Here is a 19,314-nt window from a genome sequence, read left to right on the forward strand (position 1 = left end):
TAGTAATTAACCAGTCATGGCTAGTCATGACTGGTTAGCCATTAGTCATGGTTAGTCATGACGAATTAATCATGACTAACCATGACCAATTACTAATTGTCATGACTGGTTAGTTATCAAGCAGTCATGACAAGTTAGTCATTAACCAGCCATTAGTAGTTGACTGGTTAGTCATGACTAGCCAGTCATTAACCGGACATAACTAGTTCGTAATTAATCAATCATGACTAGTTATTCATGGGTCATGACTAATTAGTCTCGACCCAATTTGTCATGGCTAGCCAAACCAAGTCGCCCCATAGCCGCCTCGTGTGTGCCAACGGCCAAAGTTGCGTGGAAAGGCTTTCGCCTCGCGCACTTTAGATCGTCAAAGTGGCCCTTGAACTTTTTTTTAGTATTTTGTGACATCGGGCCTCTTCATGCTGACCTGCTTTGCACCGGGATGCAATAGCGGGCATCCCAACGATGACTCCACGGACAGTCATTGCAGCGTTTTGGCAATTTTTTCACATTAACAGCCTAATTTCGCATCACACAAGCGTGTTCTCGAAGATAACGCGCAGCTTCGAAGCAAAAGCTGCCGTAATGGAAGTATTATTTTACTGCAGCCATGTAGAGCGCGAATGCAGCTCGCCGAATCCTCATACGTGCCGGCCGCTCCACGCTTCCGCGCTGCGTGTAGCAGACGACGCGCCCGGCAGGGAGCAAAACTCGACTGCAGCGCTGTTAGTTCTCGTGACCGCCGCTTGGGACACTCTCCTCCGCTGGGCGGTATGGGGAGCTGCGAAACTGAGTAGGTTCTAGTAACGTTGATCAAGAGAAGGCCATGGCCGTGACTTGGCTATGCGCATCATGGAGGAAAAAAAACTGAGGAGGGAGCGGCCGGCGACAACCTTGAAGCCTAGTCTTAACAAGTAAAGATATAGTAAAAAAAAAGAGTGTGCCCCCCCCCCCCGTGATCACACCACGTGATAGCGTGCGGTAAAATCTAGCCCCGCTGCGCGCGCGCATGCGCAGATCAGCGCGGCAGACTAACTGTAGATCAACCTCCTTGCTGTAGAAGCCCGCGCCGCGGGTCGCACATACGCGCGCACTAAAACGTACCAGAATCAAAACATAAAGGACAGACTCGGAGAGCGAAAAACTGAGGGAGAAAACCATGGAGAGAAAACAGCCTCGTAAACACTCGGCTTGCGAACACTGGCTGCGTGACGTCACGCTCCCTCCTTATTTTTTTTTCCTCCATGATGCGCATGGCAATGCGAGTCCAACTAAAGCCCCTAAAAAATCTAAAGTAGCGACAAGACGCCCTCCCTCTTCTCTCCTCCTCCCCCGCGCGCCGGGCGGACGACTTTTGTTTTCTTTGTGATTTCATGTGACTGCGGTGGCGACCTCTAGCCCGCTCCGAAGGAACTAACGCTCCTTTTCAATTGGTTGCGCTGGATTCCCGTACTTGCCGAGTTCTTCTCTATGTCTCCGCATTAACCGTGCGTTCCGCTGCATAAATACATCGGTGACTTAGGAGAAACATTTGCATGCTTCACTGAATCGTCTAAAGGCAAAAATGGGCACGCATAGATGGATTGTTTTGGTAGAGCCGCACGCGCACCGTGTACGGGTGCGCCGGGCTGCGTATTGCCAAACCATATCCCGTAGACGCACTCGAGCAGACGACGACCAAGAGTGCGATCACGTGACTTCACGCCACTTCCGTCGGCTGAAGCAGCGCTGGCGGCGCCTAGCGTTTGCAAAGCGACTCTAGGGAAGTTTCGGTTTTGGTTTCATGCAGGGACTCGATTCACGCGCACTGCCTCGGCCCTCGTCGCATTTTTTGTTTTTGTCGTTGCGCGAGGGTGCGCCCAGCTTTTTTTTTTCCTCTTTGCGTGCAACGCGGCGCTTTGCACTCGATTCAAACGCACTGCCTGGGTTCTCGTCGCGTTTTTTTTTTTTGTTCTCTTTACGCAGGCGTGGGCGCGACGTCATTGCACAGCTTTTTTCTCTTTTTGCGTGCAGCTCGAGCGAGCTCAGGCTCAGCACAGAGGAAAACCACATCCGCTGGTGTCCGTGCAACGTATACCAGTGGATGCAGTGATACGTACAGGTGCCGTCAAAAGTAAATGGAAGGCAATATTAACGAAAAATTTAATAATTACGCCCCCCCCCCCCCCCTTAATTCATGCATCCTTGAATACATATGTGCAGACTAATTGTGGTTGCGCGAATTGCACTGTCCACCAACAAACATGGACCATTATGCTTTAGATTTAAAGAAATTAATTTTTTTGACAAAGTCGCCTTCCATTTACTTTTAACGGCGACTGTACATACCTTTTCTTTTCCGCAGGCTTTCTAGGGGGCATGAGGTCGGCGCCGATAGTCAAGCGAGATGTTGTCAACTCTCTTTGATGAATATAAACGCTGTTAAAGTAGTTAGCTTGTTTTTTCCGGGCATCACGCGTCTGATATTTGCTCCTATAGCGCCCGTTGTGCAGCATGTGCTACTATTTAGTTTTTTGCTGCCTTCAGTCAGCGCCTGAACTCTGTAGTGCTTTAGCACAATGAAAATGAACGTGTAACCCTGTTTTTATAACATGCACGTGTTGAACCCTTTTTCTGGAAACATGCACCAACTAGCCACCTGTTGGAGACGGGGGGGTCCTGGAGTTGACTGAATCGTTCAGCCCCGCAGGTCCCAGCTCCGAAGAACGATGTCGAACTCCGATATGGAGGAAACTGTACATAAGGTTTATTTTACATATTTACAGACGAGATGGGAGTGTGGTGGTTACAAAACAACACCCCCTTAAATGCCCTTGGTATTCCCGAGATCTCTCACTAGGGAATAAAGTTCGGAAAACGTTCTCCAGTCAGGTGGACAGTTGTGGGCGCTGGCGGTACCACCCACGTCAAGGGGCGGTGCTGAACTCTCCCGCAGCTCGGTCGATGGGAAAGGGGAAAGCCAGCAGACCTCGAACACTGTCGTGTCGAATTGGCAGGTGCAGCACCTCCGTGGGAAAGGAAGGCCACGCCGTTTCCCAGCCGGTGGACAGGGGGAAAGACACGTCATCGAAGGCTGTCGTGTCGATTCAGCACTGTGTTGAGATCGGTGCCCCCTGGGAAAGTAAGTGCGCTGCGTTTCCCAGCAGGTGAATGAGGGGCCTTGTACACCCCCGCCTGATGTCCGAAATGCAGGACCTCAGTCAATGTAGCAGTCGCCTTTCAAGTAAAATCAACAGCGTGACCTTTCACGGCGTCACTCCGTCCGGCGACCCGTGGGCAGACTTGGCCACCTGACGCCGCCGCCGTCACCGCTGTTCCCCGCCGCACCTTTGTTGCATGACTCACGTCTTACTGGAATTCCTCCCAGGCCTGTGTTCGCCGATCTTAACATACCCAACAAGTATCACTAAGGTAATAATAGTTGAGAAGCTAGCTGCACAAGACTTCATTTTCGAAGAATGCCTGACATGCAGTGCGAAAAGAAACGACTGAACGCACGAATGGGCTGAAAACTGGAAAGCGTTAAGTTTAGTACGCATATGTCGATCAAATGATATGTCGCCAGTCGGATTATGCAAGCAGTAGAATGTTCTGCAGTCTTGCGCACTGTTTTCCAGAGAAATTCGCGACTACACGCCTACCAGGTGGACTTCACCACATAATGCATGCACCCTTGTAGGGTAGATTCACCGCATGGCAGCAGTGTCGTGAGGAAAGTGGGCACGTCAGAATGACAAGACCATGACTCATTTTATCACCAGGAAATGTTAAGCAAATCAGTGTACTACGTGGTATCTTATTTCATGATTGCCCCGACAAAAGGCCCCGACGAAAGGGGGAAGGGGCACTGCTCGGCTTCTTGCGAACTTCTGGCCTGCATGACAGGCTGTGACTTCAACGAACGCTGACTTTCCCTGTGACTTCAATTTTCTGTTACCCTCCTTTCTCTTTCTTTTTATTCCCTCACCCCCTTCCCCCCGTGTAGGGTAGCAAACCGATTATTCTTTGGTTAACCTCCCTGCCTTTCCTCTTCTACCTCCTCCTCCTACGCATTTCGCACTGCCCTCCACCCGCGCACTGTACTTTCGTGGCCGTTTTCTAGGTACAGTCTTTGTCAAAAGTAACCACGGTGGTGCTGGTGGCAACAATGGCTGGTGCTGTGCCAATAGCGGTGCTACTTCACAATGAGCAGAGCACAGAAGGCTACATGGCTGCATTTCAACTTCTAAAAGACACTCATCCTTTCTGCTTCGGAGGTCAGGCCGTAAGTAGGAAAAACAATAACACTGCCTTTAATTTGTGCATTGCAGAAGCTAACTTCAAGAAAATATGCCTTCATGTTTCCTTCCCCATTACTTCATCACCATAAAATGTGGTTGTCTGCCAAGCATTGCAAGAGGTTGTAGGTCAGTGTTAGAGATGCAATTCTAGGCTGCCATATTGTTCACGAAAGCACCCCATAATGAAAAATGTAAGAGCGATATTTCAACACTGTGCTAGACAAAACCCATAACTTCGCCATATGCACTCAGTGAGGGTGCAGTTACGGCTCAAGTTTGAGTGAAGAATAGAGGGGAACAGAATGTTGCAGTTTACTAACATGTCTGCGGCACGAAAGGGAATGATATCAGTTCCTGTAAAATTGCAATGGTCATACAAACATGCGAACAGCCATTTCTCTAAAGGTAAAAAAATTGTTGTACAGACTAGAAAGAAAGCATACGTAACTTTTTGGGCCTACAGTATAAAAGCAAAAATGCTGAAATGTTCACATTACTGGCTACTTGCGTTCTTCAGAGCACACTCAATTCTCTCCATATTAAAATTCCTTATGACGGTTACCTTGCACTTATTGATTAGCTATTCCGTATTGATTCTATTTCGTACCTGTGGTTAGAGGCTTTCATGCTTCAGCGTTTCTGAATCAAATATTCCGTCTCCTCAGAGAGCTTGGCAGTAAGCAGTCTACCATCCTACCTTCTACTTCTACTGAACACTACGTAATGATAGATGTGAGACTATCGTCCAATGCCTGAACATTAAGGTCGTCGCCCTTGGTTACAGCCGAATAGCTGTTCTGCAGTGAGACCTTTACTTTCCCTCTTACCGCTAACGCGTTAATGGGCTTCCGTCACTGTTTTTTCCCATCCCTTCAAGCATAGGCTAAATCGAGACCTTACCATCCTGTGGCCGCTACAACGCACCTTTCTGAGAACTTCCACAGCCTGCACGATACCAGGATGAGCGCACAGTATGAAGTCTATTTCATTTCAGAAGGAATATGATCCATAAATTATTCCTCTCTGCAAACTCTACTCATAACTCCCCCCCCTGCTGTTCCTAGAGCCTATACCATAGTCGCCTACTGCCTGGTCTCCTTTCCTACCTTGGCATTGAAGTCAGCTATCAGTACACTGCAGTGTGTTTTTATTTCATTCTCTGCAGATTCCTCGTTTTCATAGCAGCTTTCAGTGATCTGGTCATCATGGCTAAATGCGGGTGCATACGTTTGTACCACCTTCAGTTAGCACTTAAGGTTATTTACGATAGCTGCCACCCTCTTGTTAATAATATAAATTCCTCTATGTTGCCAGCTATATTCTGACTGATAAGGAACTCCACACCTAGTTCTGCTATCTCCACTAATCCACGATAGCATAGTATGTGCCCTCTTTTAGGACTGTATATGCCTCATCTGTCCTAACCTCGCTATGCCCCACGACATCTCATTTAATGCCTGCTAGTTCCTCAAAAAGCTTTGCAAGACTAGCCTCAATGGATAAGGCTAGAGTTAACAGTCACCAGGTTCAGTTTCCAGCGGCGGTCTGTCCAGAGCAAGAGATTCTTGGCACCCTCTGTTGTGTCACAGGCCTGGCTGCTGCCTTGGTCAGTTGCTGAGCTGCCGCTGGAGACAGGGTTAACTAGTGTATTAATACAGGAGGTTTTGACCAAGTACTACACCAGGGCGGCCAAATCCTGCTCTGGTGAGGAAGTGCACTGTCGGTTCTGGTCACCGATATCGGACCTAACCCCAGGCCTGGTTATGCAGTTCCATCGACAAGCAGATTGGGTTATTTCTACTTAACAGCAAGCTAGCCATGGCATCTATGCCATGGATACTGACCTTTTTCTTTATTTTTTTTTGGTTTCAACCGAAAAGTCCAACCCCTACTAGTAAGCCAGGGTCCAGAGTATGCATACGCTGTCGCTTCTGCATAGTGATATTATTTCAACTGCTTTAAACTGCGGCAAAATTTTCTTGTCTGTGATCCTCATTACAACAGTCCTCTGAAAGCAGCGGATATCCGCCAGGATTCACACTATGTGCAAATGTTTGGCAACAGATGATGTAAAGTCAGATTTCTAGAAGAAAGCTAGCCACAATATTGTTAATCAAAAAACAAAGATCCAAGGATGAATCCTTGCAGGTCACGTGAAGAACAAACACTAAAAGCTATCAATTGTTCTTGGCTTGATAGGCGTGCTGAAATCGGCTATTGTTATCGCTGCAGGCACCACACGTATTTATGACAGACAACTCCAGTGCAGAGAAGGCTGCACTGCAGGAAACATGGCCTCCAGCCAGGCAGCTTCTGTGCCATTTTCATGTGGCCCAGGCAGAGTGGCGCTGGCTGACAGCTGCCCACAACCATGTTGGCAAGGACCAGAGACGGCAACTAATGTCAACATTCCAGGAGCAAGTTTTGTCCAAATGTAGTTCTTTTTTAAAGAGGGGGACTGTGCGAAATTACAAGCACAGCGTAAATGTGCATATGTGTATGTGAAAGGCACTGGCACATTTCTCACTAAAGGATTCCAAACTCCAACTACAGGTCATGTATGCTGACACAGAAGAGAAGCTGGAAGCTGCGAAAGCCAGGCTTGGGTCTGAATCCCACCAGGGCTACATAGAATGGGTGAAGGCATTCCTCAAAAGGGAAGAGGAGTGGGTGCTCCTTTTTCGTGCAAACATCACCACACGGGGGCACAACACAAATAATTTCTCTGAGGCCACCATCCGTATCCTAAAAGACATCGTGCTCAGCAGAGCAGAGGCCTTCAACGCCGTTGCACTAGTGGATGCAGTGGCCGTGGTGTGGGAGAGATACTTCGAGAGCCGCATCCTCCGCCATGCTAACAGCCGTGTTGCCAGTCATCACCTGGCTTACAAATGGCTCCTTTCCCGGATGCCATCAGGAGCTGCTGACACCATACGACTAACAGGACACAACCTCTATGCAGTGCCCAGTGCCACACGCCAAGACACAATATATGAAGTGTCAGCAGATTTTGGAATGTGCAGCTGCGCAGCAAAAAAACAAGGTGCTTTTTGCAAGCACCAGGCGCTTGTCCATGAAACTTTTGGGGGATTGTTTCCCAATGCTCCGCCCCTGAACACAGGAGACCGGCATCAATTGGGCAAGCTGGCCTTAGGCAACAAGTGCCCCCCTCGGGATTTCTTTATGCCCTTCCTTGAAGGAGAGCAGCCTCAAGAAGAGCCCGACCAGGCAAGCTGCAGTTACGAAAACCCACAGGCTTGTGAAGCAAGCCACATGCAAGACGACTGCCAGCCCTCCACATCAAGACAGCTGTCACCTACTGCGCAAGACTGTGATCAACCCCAGCTTGCCCAGGTGCATATTCCCTGTAAATTTCCTTCTCATCCTAAATCCTTCTTTCCTCAGCAATGCCAGTGCAGGTAAAGACAACGAACATTTTTTCTGGTTGATCTTTGCAAACTTGTAGAAAAGGCACTTTTTAGAGTTCATGCTGAAAGTAACACTAGTGTAGAAATACAAATTCTAGAATTCTGTGCGATACATATTACCTTGCCGATGTTAGTTGCACATTCAAGTCTGCAGCTTTCCATTCAGATGAAAGGCTATACCAGGCAAGAATGAATAAATGAGCCACAGTTTTGTCTGTAAATGCTGGGAACATTTGCAACGGACCTATATATCAAGAATGTTAAACTCAGATTGTTCTACTGACCAGGTCTTTACCGCATATGCATGAAGAGGTATGCCTTGCTACAGTGAAGTTTCATGTCCAGCAAATGAATATTCTGATTCAGCTCAGAGCTTACTGCAAAGATAGCAATAGGGTGCCACGGTCATAATTGGCTACTTGTAACAATTTCAGACAACTTTAGTTTAGTTTATGAGGATTTAATGTCCCGAATCAACTCAGGCTATGAGGGACGTCGTAGTGAAGGGCTCCGGAAATTTCGACCACCTGGGGTTCTTTAATGTGCACTGACATCGCACAGCACACGGGCTTCTTAGAATTTCGCCTCCATCGAAATTTGACTGCCGCAGCTGGAATTGAACCAACGTCTTTCGGGTCAGCAGCCAAACACCATAACCATTGAGCCACCGCGGCGGCTAATTTCAAAGAAGTGTGCATGCAAATAATGAGAATGCTAATATATAAAAAGAAAGAAAACCAACATGGCAATCCTCAGCTGCTGTAGCCCAGCCTGCAACTAGAACTTCCATCACAGGGTAGATGATAGCTACAGAGCTTTGAACATTCGAAACGCTCAAAGTGGACAGAATCTAGTCATTCAGTTCCACAACCTTTCATGCAGGAAAGAGAAGATGTGTACCGGAGCTTGGAGTCCCAGCTGCGCCGCCTGCATGCCATGAATGAGCACAACCCTGCATATCTAGAAATCCTGCGGTGTCTTGGGCATGAGCTGGACCGCGTGCCCAATGGAAATGACGCAGCTAGGCTTATGCTTGCCTTCAAGGCAACTGCAGCAGCACGGAGGCACCGGGGACGTCAAATCCGGGTGCAGCCTACAAGTATTGCGAGACGCCGGCCGGGGTTGACAAGGGGCTCCAAAAGGGTGCCAGCTGGACGCCCACCAGGTCAACCCTGTTCCAAGAGGCCAAAAAAAAGGCCCCACTCCCTTCGGAGTAATGTGCTAGAAAATGTCCGAAGTGCAAAATTGCACTGAGGACATTTCTCGAGAAGATCAAATGCAACATGTCTATTCTTGATAACACACTTGATTTTGAGGGGCGTGTCATGTACCGCACGCAACACTGTGCACTTGCTTGTGATGTCAGGTTTGTGCTGCGAGCTGGACACGCATGCATTTTAAGAAGGAATTTTGCACCACACGATTGATGCTCATGAATAATTCAGTAAAAGTACGGTGCATAGTGCCCCTGACAGTGGCCTTATCCTGAAGTCTTCCTATTCCAAAATCTGATGTGAGTTCTCATGTGTGCTGTTCTTATAATTCTTGATTTTTTGGTTTGGTATGGTTTATTAGGGTTTAAAGTTCCAAAGCGACTCGGGCTATGAGGGACGCCGTAGTGAAATTCCGACCACCTGGGGGTTCTTTAACGTGCACTGACATCGCATCTCGGGCCTGTAGAATTTCATCTCCATCCAAAATTCGGCCACCGCGGCCGGGATCGCACCCGCGTCTTTTGGGTCAGCAGCCGAGCGCCATAACCACTGAGCCACCGCGGTGGGGCCTTGATTTTTTGATCGTCTTTTAACAGTCCGGCAGACTGCTGCAAACTGCACTGTTTGGTCATAGCTATGCTCTTTTCTGCTTGAAAAGAGTAGCATAGCTCTCTAACACTCCAAAGGTGACCACAGCTCTGAGTCTGCAATTCTGCTGGGTGTTCTTGTGCATGTTTGTCTTTCCTTGGCATTTTTCCTGACTCTATGGTGCACTCCAATGCATCACAGGCTTTTGTACACTGCAACATATCTTTGGTTTTTTGCACTGCTTTGCCAGTTTCTTTTTAAAGACACACGGTGTTTTCAAGATCCTTAAGACAGCCTTCAGCGACCACCTCTCTGATTTAACCACTTCCCCGCTGGCCATGACACAATCAAGCAGCAGGTCTTCCGTTACAGTGCTGAAGTTGCACTGCTTAACTTGCAACCTTGCAGCTGCCAGTCTAAACTTTTCACCTTTCCCCTCCTTCATACTGTAAAGTTTTACTGCCCATCGCATGACCAAGTTTTGTTGAACACTGTAAGGTGAACTTTGCTTTGAGGCTTTCTTCTACATTTTGTGCGTTGCCTCAGCTTTAAGCCTGCTCGGAAACACAAACACGGCTATTTGCCCTTCAAGTGGGATCTATGACAGCTGCACGGCTCTATATCATATGTACAATCGAAGCCACTGTTACCACATTTTCCTGTAGTTGACAGATTGAGAGGATTTGGCTGTGTAACTACGATTGCTTTTGCGTAAAATGTTTACTTGGTGTTTCTTGTGCACTTGCTAAATGGCAGAGGTGCTGCCTCACTAAGTGTAGGAGCAGTGTGCATAAACAACTCTCCAAAACTGCTAATTCCTCCATATGGTTTCATCGAGGGGTCTCACTAAGAGTAGTTTTGTATCTTATGAGCAATGATGTTAGTCAACTGTGTGTGGCATTTGCTGATGACTTTAAAAAGCTGTTTTGAAATGTTCGATCACTATCTGTCCGGACTATTCTGGAATTTCTACAATGCGTTCTGGGCGTTCTGGCGAATTTCTGGGCGTTCTACAATGTTTCACCTAATTCAGATGCTTTTGAAGTAGCTGTGAAATAATTTGTGATTGGAGTTAGTCAAGGTCATTCCAAGAAACATAAAAAGTTATCATGAAAGCATCTCACTGTGGGAAGCCAGCACTTATTTATTTCGTTCACTGTTCACTGTTGTCTTCAATTCCACCATTCCATGTGAGCATATTAAAAAGTGTCCCGGACTTAATTTAAACACTCTTGTCTCATCTTATGATGACACCTGCGCAACACATGAATCACATACCTATGAAATCATCAAATACCAAAAAAAAACGTGCCACCGTCTCCGCTTAAAAGGAGTGCCTAACGTAGGGCCGACATGACGACCGCAAATTCACCACAGTGCTCTCAAACGGCCGGCGTGGCTACTTGTTACAGATTGCACAAAACAGCCCACTGATCTCGGAATCAAGTTTCACAATCCCGAGCCTCTCGCTTAGTGAACACACAAACCGATAGTTCAGAGCGGTTGCTGTTGTGAACAGCGCGTCACAATAAAGGGTGCGGTCGCAAAACGAAAGCATGTTTTCACACTATAAGGTCCGTTACAGCTACTTCGTTAAACTGCATGTAATAAATGCGCTTCCACTTGGCCAGCCTTCACAAAACAAGTTTGTAAACAAGTTCCATGTACACCATTTGACAACGCTAGTCCCCAAGGCTGGAGGGTGTTTCGCGATCGCAAGTGCTCTGTGAAATGTTTATGCAGTAAACTTTCGCAGCCGTGACTTCACATAACTGCTTGCTGTAACTCAGCCAACATTACGCCCCGGCTTTCGCAACAGTGCCACTGTGGTCCCTAAAAATACTTGCAACCCTAGTATCACCTCGAACGGCAAGCAACCGAGCAAATGTTCCAATATTACACACTACTAGCTAATTGACAAACTGCAAGAAAAGGCGTACCCAGCATCCAACGGCACTGCTTGCATAGATCCTTGACATCACATATTTAGAACGGCATTTGTTTGCAAACCAATGTCTTCTGGCAGGCTGGCTGGTGCACTTTGTTCATTTTTAAACTGTGCAAAACAACGAGGACCGAATAAGGTAAGGAGGACATACGCTCACAGCGCAGAAAAAACTCTGGTCCACTTGTCACCACCGAGCTCAAAAAACGCCATCTTTGCAAACAAATAAACATAGTGACGTCACTTCCGGCGACTGTAGCGCTGCCTAGCGTTCGTGAACTGTCGTGGAAGTTTTGGTTTCGCTTCACGCGGGACTAGGAGGTATGTCGTGTCTGGTCGTGTGTTTGTGTGTATGTGCGCGTGCGTGCGTGATCACGTGATAAAACGAAGGACGAAGACAAGTCGCAGCTTTCTTTTACAACCTCTGTGTCGATCGTCGACGTTCAACTTTTTTTTTTCTCAAGCAGCTCTGCGCATTGTTAGCTACCTCATCGGCAAAGTGCGTGTCTTGGCAGCACGAGCTCCGGCGGTGGAAAGATACCAAAATTTCCACCTTTTGCTGGTCGCATAAGCAACAATATAAATCCGATGTGGACAACGACGCGCTGTTTTGCGCGAGCTCAAAATGAAGGGAAACTACACCTGCGGGTGCCTGTGCTGTGCAGACCTGCCTGCAATAACATATGTCGTACTTAGATTTGTTTTCCAGGGCTTTCCATGGGGCATGAGGTCGGTGAAGATAGTTAATGAAGTGATGTTGTCAACTCTCTCTGATGATTTGAAACACTGTACAACGTATTTTAAATTACTTTCTTTTTCTAGGCATCACACAGCTGAAATGTTCGCTTCTCGCGCCTGTTGTGCAGCACGTACTGCTACTGCTTTGCCTGAACTCTGTGGTGCTTTCATGCACTGGAAAAGAACGTTTAACTCTGTACTTATGATTAGTATATGTTGAGTGTGGAAAGTAAGAGTTGAGAAAGCAAGCTGCACAGGACCCATCCATATTCAAAGACCAGGAAGCCTGTCAGGCATGAGAAACGAAATGACTGAGCACACGAATAGCAGATAATGAGAGCATTAAATTTCGTTCAGTGTGCATATGTCGCTCAAATGATATGTCGCCAGCAGAACCATGTAGGTAGTGGAACATTTTGCAGCCTTGCGCAGCCTTCTGCAGGAAAATTTGCGACTATGTATACACGCCTGCCAAATGGACATCACCACATAACAGCAATGTCAGGATGGTCATTTGGGCCCTTCCTGAACCCATCTCGCTCTTCCAAAGGGCTCCTCAACTTTCAGGGGCCCTCCTAGGGTGCAAGAAATATTTTATTGTTATTCCTTTTTATGGATAAAGTTTACTCCTTCCTTCCTCTTTTAGGGTGATTTACCACATGGTAGCAGTGCCGTGAGGAAAATGGGCGCGCTGGATAGACAAGACGATGACTATTTCACATTATAACCAGGAAACGTTACCAAGAATCAGTAAATTAATGCACTAGCTGCCATCTTATTTACTGGTTTTGACATATTAAGTATAGCTGTGCATGGACTTTTCTTGAACAAATTTGCTAACCTGCTTGAGTTCCTCTTGAGGTTGTGGAGTGCAGCATGTATCTTTGCGTATTAGTGTCACCCATACATCATGTTCACGACATTCAGGGATAGAAGAAATGTTGCACTAGTATAACCCTTGTATATGAACTTCATAAGTTATAAAAGAGCACTTGGCTGATTGAAAATGCTTGCAATCATATGCACGCATAACCACACTGCCACAATTCTTCAGAAAATTGTTACGTATCACGCATGGAGGTGCACTTCCCAAACCTTATTCACTCCCGAATTCCAATATGTGCTCAGGGCAATAAACTGAAAAGAATGAGGTATACAAATTCGTGGGGAGTACCTCGGCAACCTCTAGTTTGCTAATGACATTACCTTGTTGAGTAACTTTGGAGACTTGCGGCAAATATTTGAGGAGCTCATGAGGCACTGCAGACAGATAGGTTTGAAAATTACAACATGTATAAAGTAACTGTACTAAAGGTAAGGTAGTGGCTGGTAAATAATTTCCTCAAAAGTGGGAAAACACTCGAAGCAGCCCTTGTGTGCAATTACATGGCCAAGTATTCATTGGGGACACGAATAATGAAGGATTAGATAATAAATAAGAATAAGCTAAAGCATATCTGGTAGATATTCCGACATGATGAACAGTAGCTTGTTAATATCAGAAAATACCATTCTGTCAGAGCTCACTTAAGAAGTGCAGACTTTAAAATAAACAAAGTATCTGGAATTGAAACTGTGAATACTGGAACAAGTGGTGGGAAAAAGATCAATAAATGTAATTTTAACAGGTAGGGAAAAAGAAACCTAGATCAGTGGTCATATATTAAACTTAAGGAAAAGAAGTGGAGTAGGGCACATCATGCAATGTGTACAACAGATAACCAGCTTCCAGTTTGAGCCACAGAATGTATATCAAGAAAGGGCGAATATAGTAACAGCCAGCAGAGGTTAGCTACAGCCATGATATAAGGAAATTCACACAAGACAGGGGTAACTGGAGAACACTGGGAGAGTGGGTTTAATCCAGCTGGAGATGATCACACATCCATTACAGGCCAAGCACAGTCATGAGCAACCCAGTGCCCCTTATCATTTCAGATAACGTTACTAAGAGCAATGTAGTAAAACCTCGTTGATGCGTTTTTTTTTCTAATTACGGGGAAAACTCTATTATCCGGGAAAACGCATGATCCAAACCGCCTAATTCTGAGATATATACCTGTTGAATAAGGTAAAAAACATGTACTGACAATTTCACTTTATAAAAATGTCGATTGCCATTTCTTGGCACAAGAGCTGAACAGACCCTATTCCAGTGCTCGCTGAGTTCAGTCCGCGTTCGTGCTGTCTTTAACACAGAAGGAAATTCTCAACACATCAGCTCCGTCGTCGGCAATGACGAAAGTAACCAAAATCTGTTCCGTGTCATTGTTGGATGCTTCTCCCGTTTGCACCTAAGTACCGTGGGGAAGCCACCCGATTGTCGAAGTGTTTTTGCTTTTTAAGCTGCGTTTCCCAGACCCGGAAAAAAACTTCTCCTTGCCCTTATGCACCGCGATGAAACTTCAGCGCTTCTGCTCTTCACATCACGCACTCGCAGGAAAGGCCATCGCGAATGCTAATGCGTCGTTTTTATTTTTTTGTTTTGTTTTTGATGGTGGTGCTTCGCCTCATAGCAAGTAGGCACTGCAAAGACGTCACCACTCCGCAAAAAAAAAAAATGTTTGCACATGAGCGGTTGGTCAATATACGAATTATACGACCACATATTGTCGAAATTCTAAACGTAGTAGCCAGGAAATCGAGTTTTCCTGGAATGTATACATTTGTAAATAATAATAATAATAATGTGTTTAAGAAAAATAGTGTAACTCAATGGGACATTTTAATGTCTGCGATTTTCTTCCTTTCTTTTATTGATGTCCATTTTTACAAAATGGAGGAGGCCAAGGTAAAAGCTGCGACAGTGCAGCTTGAGAGGCCCTCGACCCCCTTTACACGTGGCAGCGCGGAGAAGCACAACACGCAAAACATAACATACACAGGTAACCTGTGTACGAACCCAGAAACCGTATAAACCATGAACGTATCGAGGTTTTGCGGTTGATGTCAACAGCACTGACCTAGGCTTGCTTATACACTGAGGGCATTTTCTCGCGTGCATCAATTTTATGGATAGGAAGGCCAAGGTAGTATGCAATACTCCTTTGAGACTTCAGCTGTGTATTTAAAAGAAAGCAATTTGTGAAGACATAGTGCTGTAACTGCAATGAAAATTCAGAAATATTTACGGTTCTGGCCATATTCAAAGGACTCAGTGCAGCAAATGGATAGAAGATTGAAAAAGGTGCAATTAATCTGGTGCTTAGCGTGATGCTGTAAATCTAAACTGTGTCTCTAAAAGAAAGGGCTGTTGCTGACAATGTACAACTGAGCTAATGGAAGAAAATGCACGTTTTGATATGAAGAGCTGTGCTACAGACATCTTTTTATCATATATTATTGCGTATAGGCTTTCAAAAGCTGATAACGTAAACAAAATCAGTTAATTACACTAACAACTGGCAAGGTTATGAGCACACAAATAATGAAACTAACACCAGGGGAGAAGAAAGCAGAAGTTGGAACATTACATTAACATTCAGTACCCCACAGATTTGCGTACCTCATTCTTTTCATTCTATTGCTCTTAACACGTACTGAAATGCTGCAGTGATTAAGATTTAAGAGGTACGTGTCTCCCTACGTGATTAGTATTTTAGTTTTCTAAAGCAAGAATGGGTAGACTGAGATCAAGTACAAAAAGGTGGCCTCTCCTACACCAATGCTGTATTGTGTGCAGGAGATAAGAGAGAGAGAGAAATACTTAAACAGGTTAAATCAAGGCCTTATACATGCTCTAAGAGCCAACTGGGCAACTTGGCCGCCAAGGCCAGCCATGCCGACCAGCAGGAAGGAGGGGCTTGGGGCGGTGCAGAGAACGGATGGACATCTCCTTTTCACTTGCGCTTAGAAGCTTGACACAAGAGAGGTGATACAAGGAACATAAGACTTCAACAACTGAGCATTTATTCCACACATAGTGAAATTTAAGGAACCAATGAAGAAACGATCTTTTGAAACTGCTGCAAAATAGTTTGGACCTGAGTTTGGTCATGGCCATTCTAAGAAGCACAAGTAGGAAGTTATCAGCTTATTATGAAAGCACCTCATTGTTGGAAGCCAGCACATTTTTTGCTCAATCTGAAATGCACCATCCCATGTAAGCATACTAAAAATATATGCCTGCACAATAAAGTATGCATCTTTGTTCCTTCTTAAGGTATGACGCCACACTTGAAGGAAAAATGTTTTTGATGGGAAAATATTTATTTTGGTATTTTCCAATATTACGCATCCCAGGTTACTGTCATTAGCACGTAATCAGCTTAAAAAAACTTTTTAAATATGACTTACTCTGAAACGTGCTAAATTTTCCTCTCATGTCAACAGAGATAACTCGTAAAGTAAGTAATGTACAGTCTGCATCACCCTCATGTCGAGCACTAAACCAGTGGCCAGCAGGCAATAAAAATTCATACTAGACAGCAACCCATGACACCTGGCCAAAGCTGTAGTGCCCACATTGCTTGTGGGTCTGCGAGGCTCTACTGACATGGAATCATTTCCTCTATAATCTAGCAGGTACGACGAGGTGTCACTTTATTTGCAGAGAAGTGTGCCGGCTGAGCGCTCTACACAAGGGTGAGGCAGGCTGTACACCATAATGATTTGGCACTAATGAAGGTCTACCTGTTAGATGAGAAGTGAACTACAATAGTCTGTGATGGATATGCAGGCAATCATTAGAACAACTGAAAGCATACATGAAAAACTGCCTTTCTGCAAGCATGGATAATTTATCATGGCGCCTGACCAGCACACCGATCACATGCCTATGGATTTACGAAATACACAAAAGATAAACTAGCATCTTCTCTGCTTAAAGGTTGTGCCTAGCGTCGGGCCGGCATCCCCGACTGCCCACTCGGCACAGTGTTCTTATTACCCCTCACTTTGAGAAATAGCGGTTTGGCAATCCAAATTTATGCTATCGCACCAAGAACACCGTTACCACCAGTCCGGAAAAACGGCTACAGTAAGTGCACTTTCATTGGGCCACACTCGTCAAAACAAGTTTGACGCACGTTCTGAGAAGTCTAGCCTTGGGGACAAAACGCGCACACCGTTGTTGCTCGAAAGAGCACCGCGAGCGCAAGTGCGCTGGTGAAAAGTGAGTTAGTTTAGTGAGCAAAACTTCTGCAGACGCGACTTCACACAACCGACTGCCGAAAGCACTTCTGCGTTAAGGCCAGCTTCCGCAAGAGCTATATATCGCGAACCAACGCTGTCACGAACGGCGAGCATCGATAGAAAATTACACACGGGCAGAGGGGCAGGCTGCGAGTCCGACGATACAGGGCCCGAGGGGCAGGCTGCGAGACCGACGATGCGTTTTCCAGCGTAGAACAGCGGCACGGCGCGGCTTGCATAGCTCCTTGGAATCTACGCACTTTAAGCATTTGGAGCCAAGTATCCACGATCCAACGAGGCGGCTTGCATAAAACTGCGTAAAACCGCTCGCGTGAAACTGCAACCCGCACGTAGGGTCCCTACCGCACGCATACGCAAGGCGCCATTTTTTTTATGACGGCGGAAGTTGCGTAGGGTCACGTGATAGCACTCCTGGGCGTCGTCTGCTCGAATGCGTGTACAGGCTATGTTTTGGCAATACGCCGCCGGGCTTCATGCGGCGTGCCAAGTTTGATATCGAGAGTAAGGCGTGCATTGAATGTGACCGTGAATCACGAGGCCGTATAATGAATTTGCGGTGATCCGTTCTGGTGAAGAGGAGTATGCAAACAGAACGGCCGCCCCCGCCGGAACGCTGGAATTGTGCTACAACGGATGCGCAGTTCATATTCGAAAAGACACCTGCAAGTGACGGCATTCTAAATGCCCGTAGTTCATCCGCTCTAATAGTGGCTTTTGGTTTTGGTCTGCTGCAGTGTATCGCGGACAAGGTAAGACGCTTGAGGGAGTGCTCGAAATACGGCATGAAGGCCACGCTACGTGTGTACTTATCTGTGCTTCCCCTATAGTGTTCTCTAGCGTGCATACTCTCCAGCAATAAAATTTTCTTTGGAATAGTTACTTAGTAAGGAGAAAACCTACCTCGCAAATATCCTTCGCCTGCCAGCAAAGGGATAATAAAGTTCTACGTTAATGTTTCTACGGATCAGTCATTTAGAAGCAAAACCTACCTCGCTTTTAACACATCTGTCCAATAATCTTCCATATTCGTATAGTCGCTATTAGAGCACTGCACGGACCTTAATTATTCACGCGTCCCGAGCCCGTCAACCTCTTTCGTTACCCGCCCCAACCCGGCCCGATGTTTTCGATAAGGCCCGAACCCGGCCCGGCCCGCGAGGTAGACATGCCCGGCTAAGGCTCGGAAACAGCCCGAGTACTAAATGCACATCGGTAAAGCCAAAGCCTTTTGTTACGGATCTTATTAAAAAAAAAACGCGGCTACAAAACTTTTAAAAATGGAGATAATGGAGGCCTCACTGTGGGCAACGTTAACAAAAACCAAAACGTTTTAGCATTAATAAAAGAGGCTATCACAGATTTGCTCGCATTCGTAGCCTCCTCCTAACTAGTTAGGCGTCAAGGGGAAGCGAGAACGCGGAAGTTATGTTACAAAGGATGTGACAGGAAACGCGCGACCCACTTACGATGGGCACCATCACGCATACCCACAGCTACTGGTCATATTTCGAGAGTAAACGCAAGCCAGCGCGCGCTAGCTGGTGTTTCCACCAACGGCGCCTACGGTGCCTTGACGATGGATATCGTCGCGATAATTCTCTTTTTGTCTTTTTCTGTAATATATCTATATATAATATAACGCACGCACGCGCGCGACTGCAGATATGTAACGCGTGCGCTTCACCATGTCAGAGCGCAGTTTGATCTGCGCTTATAGTACGCATGTATGTCTAACTGCGGTATGCACTCACGATGCGCTCAACGCAAGCGCCCTTATGTCGAGCTTACTGCGGCCATATACGCTCGATTGCGAACAAACCACTGCACAGCGTAGCAATTGAAAAAAATAAAAGGAAAACTCCGCAGCTATTGAAAGCACGTCACTGACCTCGCAGTCTGATCGATGGCGTTGCGTTAAAATTCGCCCGGCAAATTCTGTGTAACCAAACCTTCCTCCGGCCCGCGTC

At 46.3% G+C, this 19,314-nt stretch overlaps 1 protein-coding gene and 1 long non-coding RNA gene across 13 annotated transcripts; one reads left to right on the forward strand and one right to left on the reverse strand.

Annotated features, from left to right (window-relative positions):
* Positions 1 to 2,724: 2,724 nt before the first annotated feature.
* LOC149352308 (uncharacterized) lies at positions 2,725 to 17,807 on the reverse strand. Of its 12 annotated transcripts, none has more exons than XR_016290749.1 (4): positions 13,400 to 17,448; positions 8,609 to 13,330; positions 5,803 to 5,905; positions 2,725 to 3,113 (listed from the first exon to the last, which is right to left on the reverse strand). It is a non-coding gene; the product is annotated as an uncharacterized LOC149352308 (long non-coding RNA). The 12 variants fall into 12 exon arrangements; XR_016290758.1 differs by having other exon boundaries at positions 2,725 to 3,130; XR_016290757.1 differs by adding an exon at positions 17,459 to 17,807 and having other exon boundaries at positions 2,725 to 8,801; positions 13,400 to 13,453.
* LOC149352309 (uncharacterized) lies at positions 6,501 to 9,227 on the forward strand. Its single transcript, XM_089581482.1, has 3 exons — positions 6,501 to 6,701; positions 6,834 to 7,634; positions 8,591 to 9,227. The coding sequence occupies exons 1-3, from the start codon at positions 6,528 to 6,530 to the stop codon at positions 8,960 to 8,962; spliced, it is 1,347 nt and encodes a 448-aa protein (XP_089437608.1). The 5' UTR covers positions 6,501 to 6,527; the 3' UTR covers positions 8,963 to 9,227.
* Positions 17,808 to 19,314: the final 1,507 nt, after the last annotated feature.

This window comes from Amblyomma mixtum, chromosome 3 (assembly GCF_055824585.1).
Source record: "Amblyomma mixtum isolate Tamu chromosome 3, ASM5582458v1, whole genome shotgun sequence".
Lineage (NCBI taxonomy): Eukaryota > Metazoa > Arthropoda > Arachnida > Ixodida > Ixodidae > Amblyomma > Amblyomma mixtum.